Source organism: Genypterus blacodes, unplaced genomic scaffold (genome assembly GCF_046128005.1).
Source record: "Genypterus blacodes isolate CSIRO-AG114 ecotype Tasmania unplaced genomic scaffold, CSIRO-AGI_Gbla_v1 ptg000054l_1, whole genome shotgun sequence".
In the NCBI taxonomy this organism is placed as follows: Eukaryota; Metazoa; Chordata; class Actinopteri; order Ophidiiformes; family Ophidiidae; genus Genypterus; species Genypterus blacodes.
The window spans coordinates 162,305-170,541 of NW_027466866.1; the positions used below are offsets into that span (position 1 = coordinate 162,305).

At 50.6% G+C, this 8,237-nt stretch overlaps 1 protein-coding gene across 3 annotated transcripts in view; it reads left to right on the top strand.

The window, feature by feature from the left end:
- dennd1b (DENN/MADD domain containing 1B) overlaps window positions 1-7,869 on the top strand; it is an 88,033-nt gene extending 80,164 nt beyond the window's left edge. For 2 of the 3 annotated variants that reach the window (XM_076151389.1, XM_076151391.1), the window contains 3 exons: window positions 6,202-6,293; window positions 6,558-6,780; window positions 6,867-7,869. In XM_076151389.1, the coding sequence (XP_076007504.1) occupies window positions 6,202-6,293; window positions 6,558-6,780; window positions 6,867-7,640 (1,089 nt within the window). In that variant the 3' untranslated portion in view covers window positions 7,641-7,869. The remainder of the gene's footprint in view (window positions 1-6,201; window positions 6,294-6,557; window positions 6,781-6,866) is intronic. The other variant, XM_076151390.1, reaches the window with a different exon arrangement.
- Window positions 7,870-8,237: the final 368 nt, after the last annotated feature.

The following is an 8,237-nucleotide window of genomic DNA, read 5'->3' on the forward strand; positions in this document are numbered from 1 at the left end:
GTGCGCGTTTCCCTTTGTTGTCGCCGCTCTGCCATATGCACACACACACACAGACACACACGCACACTCATCACTACAGTGTTTTTTTTGGTAGTTGGTTTTTTTCTCACCGGTTAAGAATGTTAAGAAAATGAAAGGCCCTTGCGTGTTCTGTGAATATGAATGTGTGCATACATACATATATTTCTCAGCTCGTGTAATTAAAATAACACAAGCGTTTGCCCCCCCCCCCCTTCTCCTCACACACACACACACACGTTCCCCCTCTCCTGCCTTGTGAGCCGACTGCCCACTGCCTAAAAAAAACACAACATGCACACACTGACATTTTGGTCACAGTCATGTAAGAGTGTGATTAGGAGAGGTTGTGCTGTCTCTAATTAGCGTTGTGTTTCCTGCGTGTGTGTGTGCGTGAGTGTGTGTGCGTTTGTGTGTGTGTGATGAGGCTGGAAAGTCTTAAGCGCAGAGGAAGGTGTGACGGCCAGGGAGAAAGAGAGGAACGCCAATTAGGGCTTTTCTTGAAGGCCTCCTTCGACGCCCCCCCGTCTCCCCTCAAGCTCATACAAGCAACGACGGGGAAACACACACACACACACAAACACGCACACACACACACACACACACACACACACACACACAGAGATTAACAGTTAACATGCAACTGATGTGCACAAACAGCCTTAAAGACACACGCAGTTATTCCAAACACACGCACACTCCCGCCTCTGTCCGTGCCACTGAGGCCTGTTCATTGCCGCGGTAACGGGTCCCCGGAGACCAAAGGAGGAGGGGACAGCATAGGACACGGCACATGTCCCAGAGCACTGGTTTAAGCGCGCGTGTGTGTGTGTCTGTGTGTGTGTGTGTGTGTGTGTGTGTGTGTGTGTGTGTTGATCATCCAGGTTACTTTAGATTATGTGACTCTGACCTCAGAGCATTAAAGCCTCAGTCTGTGATCCTTTGCTTCAGTCTCACGTCCCACAATGCATTTCTCTCAGCGGAAACTGAAAAAGCCCAAACTTAAGAATTTCACAAATAGAACTTAATTTTCCGGAAGTAACCCCAATCTTAAATTTGCTACTTATTTGCTCCAACTTCAGTAATTTCAACATTTTCAAACTCAAGAGAAAAGCAGCATAAACACACATCACTAAATCAGAAATAAAGATCACGTAATTATATGCAAAATAGCAAATTACCCCTAAAGGAAGCCTGGAACTAAAACCTGAAACCGTCCCACAATTAATTCATTCATTCTGAATCACCTCCGGCTTCTGATACAACCTATTAATATGGGTTTATTGTGACATTTGAACAGTTAGAGTTGTTGCAGGGAATTATGGGTATTTCTCTCTCTCTCTCCCTCCCTCTCTCTCCCTCTCTCTCGTCTCTGCCCGCGATCGTCTCGACCAGGTGTTCCTTGCGAGGCAAAATTGATCTCGGTGGGACTCACCCGCTTAAATAAAGGTTAAGTAAAATGCCCAACACACACACACACATGCACACAGTGGGCGAGAGAGAGAGAGAGAGAGGGCGAGCGAGCCCTACAGAGACGCTCACCTGCTTTATTCCAGACCACCGCTTCCGCAAAATGTGTCTCCAAGTCCCAGAGAAAGACTCATGTCCACCTTATTTAAAGAGACATACAGGATGTGTTAGTGCCTCCTTCTTCCAAACCTTCATCCACGTCATTCAGCCGCACTCTTCTTCGTCATGTGACTTCAAGGAGCGTTTTGCTCATTTCATCATTCTAAGCTATGAATCAACTTAGCCGCAGAAATAATCAGCGTTTATGGAATTCCACGTTTCCTGAGTACAAAGCAGGAGAGGCACAGTGAGCCGCGTGTTGATGCGATGTGCGTCCGTGTGTGTGTATGTGTGTGTGTGTGGAGATGTGGGTGATGTGGAGCGTTTGCTGAGCTCGCTGATTAAGAATGTAGGAGGAACGCTTTCGTTTGATTAACGGAAGACGGAATTGGACTGCTGACTTCTCGTCTGATATAACAAACACAAAACCATTGTTCTGGATCCTGTCTGTGTGTGTGTGTGTGTGTGTGTGTGTGTGTGTGTGTGTGCGAGCGAGTGCCTCGTCTATCTGTGAAATTCTGTGGAGGATTTTATACATTTTGGCGTGTGAAATAGTGTGTATGTATGTATGCCTGTGTGGTGCTGTGCAGCAATCATTTGCAGATGGAATGTGTTTGTGTGTGTGTGAGTGTGTTCATGTGTGTGTGTGTATATATGCTTCTCGCAGTTTGCCCCAGGATGGAGGCGACAGAATGGCAGCTGTAAACGAGAGGAGAGGTGAGGGGACGAGGGGTTGAGGTTGTGTTATGGACATTGACATTGCTGAGATGCCAAACCAGGAGAAACACACACACACACATACACACACCTACACACACACAGAGACAGACCATGTGACACACACAGTGGAAGTCACATGGTCTGTCTGTCTGTGTGTGTGTGTGTGTGTGTGTGTCTGTGTGTGTGTGTGTGTTGGTGACATGATGTCCTTGTGTGTTCATGCACAGTGCTGAAAAAGGATTTCAAGATGAGTGACTGTGTGTGTTTGTGTGTGTGTGTGTGTTGTATTTCGTGGATGATTGAATATGTAAACAAACACTTTGCAAATTGAATAGATCATAATTTCATACCAACATATGAAATCCATAATAAAGTGTTCACACTCATTGTGCATCATGATGTGTGATACACACTGGCCGGCTCATAGTGAAGTTGGAGTGTTTACGTTTGTGTGTGTTTGTCAGCATTTGTCGTCTCTGCACGGCTTTGTTTCCGCCTTCAGACCCGACCGGCTCCTCACTGAAACCAAAGTGCCATCTGTTGGCGGCTTGAAGTACTGCACCCATCCACACACACACACACACACACACAAGGTGATTTTTACAGGACGCCTCCAGTTTCAGTTTAGTGGAACAGAACGAGCAAAATTCACACTTTCCTCTCTTTAAGTCTCCAACGTTTAAAGCAGGAAAAGTAAACAGCCTTTCAGTTGCCGCCAGTTGGACTGACGAGCAGCGGATCTTCTTCTTTCTTTTCTTATACGAGCGAGTTCTCACACAGTCAGACACACACTTGGCTGCCGTCCTGCAAAACCCTGAGGTTTGTTTGTATTTTCCCAGCATCTCTTTGCTGCCGGTGCCAAGCTGTGAGATCGTGCGGCCGCCTGTTGATGATGATGTTTTTCCCGTCATAAGCGCTGGAACGAAGCCGAGTTTCATGTTTCAGTCTGAGGCCGTGGTTCTAACCTTAGCTCGCCGCTCGCCAGGCCTTGAGTCGGACGATTCCCCGACCCCGCTTGGTGTCATATCTCCAGTATCTGTGTCCTAAACCAGAGCTGATCAGCATCAAATCCTTCCTTCCTTCACAGTTTCCGAGCTCGTTTCTCAGTAATGGGCCCGACCGACTTGGCTTCCCGTTACTTCCGCGACTCCTGTTTCACCCGCCGCGTCGCTTCCTGACTCTTTGGCTCTCGCTCTCCGCCTCCTGCGCCGTGTCACTTCCTGGTGATGTGCGGCGGGGAGAGGGGAGGACGGGAGAGAGAGACAGACAGGGAACAGTGACATCTGTCAGCGGCGGCGGCGGCGGGAGGAAATGAGGGACAGGGAGGCGTGGAGGGAGAGCCGGCTCGTTCCTGTTTCACCTCTCAGCCGGCAGTGAGGCGCTAATGAAGGAGCGCTATAATAATCTGTTCTTCCGCGCCGGATTCCACGCTGCCGCCGCCACCGCCGCTCTCCCTCTCGTCGGCCTGTCAGGCGTGGAGCGGAGGCAGAGCTGTCACGCTTTGGGATCTGTTTACATTGTTTGAAAGTGTGTCTTTGCGAATTTTGAAGTCTTGCAACGTTTTTTACGGGGGGCTGGAGTGTGACGCTCTCGCCGCCTGAAAACGAGCTCTGTGCTGTGAAACCCTACAGTTGTAAATAGTTTAATCTTAAGTGTTCCGCCTCAGGGTCACGGCGACGCCAGCCAGCGAGGGAGGGCGGATGACAAATTGATAAAGCCGTGAAGTGGAGCTCCCGTCCGTTTATTGCTCCCCGAGGAACTTCCTGTATGGCAGACGGCACCAAAGCTGTCACGGAGATCAGAGCGCCGGGCTCACGAGCCGAGAGCCGAGTCTGGTGCTGTTTGGGTTTCACCTTGCTTTAATAAACACCTAGAGAGGCCCCCCGGGTCCAGAGAACACACTAAATAACTGGAACATGTCGTATGTGTGTGTGTATGAGGGTGTGTGCATGCAGGACCCTCGCCCACTCCCTCCCTCCCTCGCCCCTGGAGTTGTCTCACAGGTGCATCTCCGTCCCGCGGGCCGTTGCCGGGTCGTCGCCGGGCCCTGGGCCGGCTGGCACCTCGGTCCCGGGCCCCCGAATTTACGGCCCTGACACAGGAATCCATTAAAGGGCTGTTTAGGGATCCCAGGCCCGAGCCCCCTCAGAAAGCTCTTTCATTAGAGCGCCCCAGCTACCATGGGGCGGGTTGGGGGGGTGGGGGAGGTGCGTCCCGGCCAATCAGCAGCGGCGCCACATGTGTTGGTGTTTAGCCCCGTGGCTCACAGGCTTAAGTGGCCACTGCACACATTTCTCCTCTGCTGACTTTTATGGACAAAATGGCACTTTAACTCTTTGTGTTTCTTTTTGTAATAGAGTGCGTATGTGAGCGAGCAAGTGAGTGACTGTGTGTGTGTGTGTGTGTGTGTGTGTGTGTGTGTGTGTGTGTGTGTGTGTGTGTGTGTGTCTTCCCTGGCCGAGCACAAACCTTAAATGAGGCCAGTCCAGCCACACGTTACATTCCGCCTGTCTGGCTGGCACCGCATCGGCTAATCAAGACCGGCTTGGTCCCCACGCTCACACACACACACATACACACACATACATCCCATCATTCTCTGGGCTTTGAGGACTCTCTCCTCACCTCTCCTTCCTTCCTTTCTTCCTTTCAGTCACTCATCTAATCCCTTCCTCTCATCCACTCTTACATTTGCGTTTTGTGCTTTTGTGACTTTTCTTCAACTTTCTCATCTCTGATTTTCCACACACCACAAACACAAACACACTACACACGTACACACACTCTGCTGTCTTCCCCGCTCAAACACACCTCCTGTGCTCGGCTCACTGTAAAGGCTTGTAAAAGACCCTCTTCCTCAGCGATGGGCTTTGATAATGTGGTAAACACGAGTTTATAGAGGAACACGCAGAGAGAACACGGAGGTGGAGCGAAGGGGGAGAGGGGGGGCATTACAGGATCCCTCACTGCTCTGAGTTACCTCCTAAGTACTGCCAACACGTTACCTGGACCCTGGAAGTACTGATACATGTACACACACACACACACACACAGGAATAGCAGGAGTGGAGGCGGTCTAACAGAACAAGAGAGCGAACAATGAGGGAAAAATGTTTTTGTTCGGTGGACAAAATGCAAAGAGTGTGAATTAGTGGAGGATTTGTAAAGGGTAAACACACAAACATACACACATGTGCGTTGTAGTGGAAGGCATGTTAATAAGCGGCCCCGGGCAGATTCGGGCTCCCACGGGGGCAAAGCTCTGCCCGGCTCGCCAAAGCTTCTGTCTTCTTCTTTCAGCCGCCCATTAAACACGGCACACAGGTGGCTTATTAAACCCGCCGTGTCCGACAGCACACACACACACACACACACACGCATCCACATCACGGCACGCTCGGGGTGTCACGCTAATGCAAAATCATAACACAACGTGTCGTTACCCAGTTAGCCCGGTCTGCAGCGTGTAAATGCTGCGTCATTTCCACGCCGCCTTCTGAGTTTGATGAAAGACTGCAGGCGAGCTCGCAGGTTTTCTTTCCCCCCACAAGACCCAAATTTGACAAAATGTATTCTCGCCGCTTAGTGTCCGGGCTCATTAAAAGCCAGAAGAGTCCCGGGATCCTACGGGGACCCCAGCAGACGCAGACCTGCATCTTTTTTCCTGTTGGATCCCAAGTCTATAGCTTAGCAAGAAAACACAGCACTTACAGTCTGCAGCGAACACCATCATCTGTCTGCAGCGTGTGTGTGAGTGTGTGTGTGTGTGTGTGTGTGTGTGTGTGTGTGTGTGTGTGTGTGTGTGTGAGCGGCCTCACATCCCTCCTGGGTCCACTTTTTACTGTTTTATGGTTTTTATTCGGTGAAGCTGCATCCACTTATTCTCATCCGCAGCAGAACTTCAACAAGTCCCCCATGAGTGTGGGCCCTCGCGATCCGGCTCTGGGATTCGGTCTCGATGATGACGAGCTGGACACCGCAAGCAAGTAAGACCTGCTAAACTACTTTACATCACCATATATGTCTTTACACTTCATGTTTTCTTATTAATATATATTTACAGTTTATAATGTGTAAGTTTAAACGTATAATTATGTCCCTGAACAAAATAAATGAGAAAATGAATTTACAAAGTAGTTTTTCCTCATGGTAATACTGCCCCCAAGTGGATGAAGCCGGTAGTTCCTCTATAACTCAGGATCTCTTTCCTTCTCTTGTCTAAATTCCCACATTGCTCCGTCCTCTGTCAGGATCTCCTCAGAGGACAGTGGGGAAGTTCCCTCCTACAACGAGGACAGCGACGACTCCTACTCTCTGGACCTGGACATGGAGTCCTCCAGCATGGGTCAGATGACGCTGCTGGAGGAGATCCTGGACTCTCTGAACACCACCACGATTGATCAAGGCCGACTCAGCGCCGCCAAGAGTCTGGACTTCTTCAGGTCCACAGAGGACATCGACTACGACAGCCGGGTATGCATGAAGAGGGAGAGAGAGACGGGGTGGAAGACTGTTTTACTTTGTCTTATTGTCTTAACCTGTTTCTTCATCTCTTGCAGAAGAAGTCTACAACCTCCAGTGAGTCCACGGGTGCAGACGGGTGTGGCTCTGGGGGCAGCAGGGATCCGGGGGTCTGGAATATGGGCCAGGATGACAGCGCTGTCCACGGAAAACACCTCCCCCCCTCCCCACGCAGACAACCCAACACGATCAGCCTGAAGGCCTTCAAGAAGCCGGCGGCTGCTTCAGTGCCTCTGCTGCCCCTCATCACCGCCCAGGGTTCTGGTGTCTCAGAGTCTTCGTCGCAGCCTCCTCAGCCCAGCTCTGACCCTTCGCCTCCAGGGCGAAAACAAGCAGAGCGGTTCTCATACGTGCCCTCACTGTCCTGTGAAGTCTCATCCTCCACTCTCCCTCAACAACCGGGCCGGCCTCGCACTTCCTCTGAATCCCAAACCAGCACAGAGCCTCCTCACGCCCAGAACCACACCGCCTCCACCAGCATCCTGAGGAGGAAGGTGCTCTCCAAGGAGTCGGCCAGGCAGTACCAGGAGAAGAGCCTGATCAGGCAGGGCAGCAGAGGCCAAGGAGACGGTGAGGGGGGCCCCTCCAGGACCAGCCAGGCGGCCGTGCTGGTCCCGTGGGAGAAGGAGGCGTCCAAAGAGGAGCTCCAGGGTCCGGGTCCAAGCTCCGGGGTGGCTGTGCCACAGGATCGAGACCTTCTGGAGGAAATCGAGACGGCGTATCACCTCGGCTCAAACCTGCAGCTCTCCCAAGTCCACTGCAACAGCCTCAGTGCCCAACAGGTCCAAGGCAAAGCCACAGACGAGTCCTAAAGAGGCCTGAGAGTCCAGAATCAGAGCCAGTGTAGAACGTACGTCACTTGTAATACTCGTATACTCCGGTACTCCAGGCCTCCTTAGATCAGCTCAGCCTGTTCTTATCCAAAACACACAACCTCCAGGAACAGTTGTGCTGTGATGTCATACAGGCAGGTGGAGCCAGAAACAGGAAGTGAACTCTCCATAGTGGTCATCAAAGTCTTTCTGTCTTCGTTTGATTCTTCATCTCGTAGCACGTTCACTATGCATAACCCCCAACATGACTCTCCGAGTTCAACCAGACACCAGTGATGACATCATCTCTCTCACTCACAGCGTCCCAAGCATTTCAGCAGTAAATAAGAGTTCAATCTGGTGGAGCCACAGGTACTATTGGATCCTTACTATTCGGTACTAAGATCAGAAGAACAAACAAACAGACGGAGCAGATAGTCAGACGTAAAATCAGCCTGTAAACTCCTTTACACACTGTGTGATGTAACGATGCCTTACATGGACTCACAGGTACTCTGGAATCACAACTCTGTCAGGTGAATAATATTATATATAGCATTTCTCCAGATTAATGGAATAGTTAATATATGAAGCTGT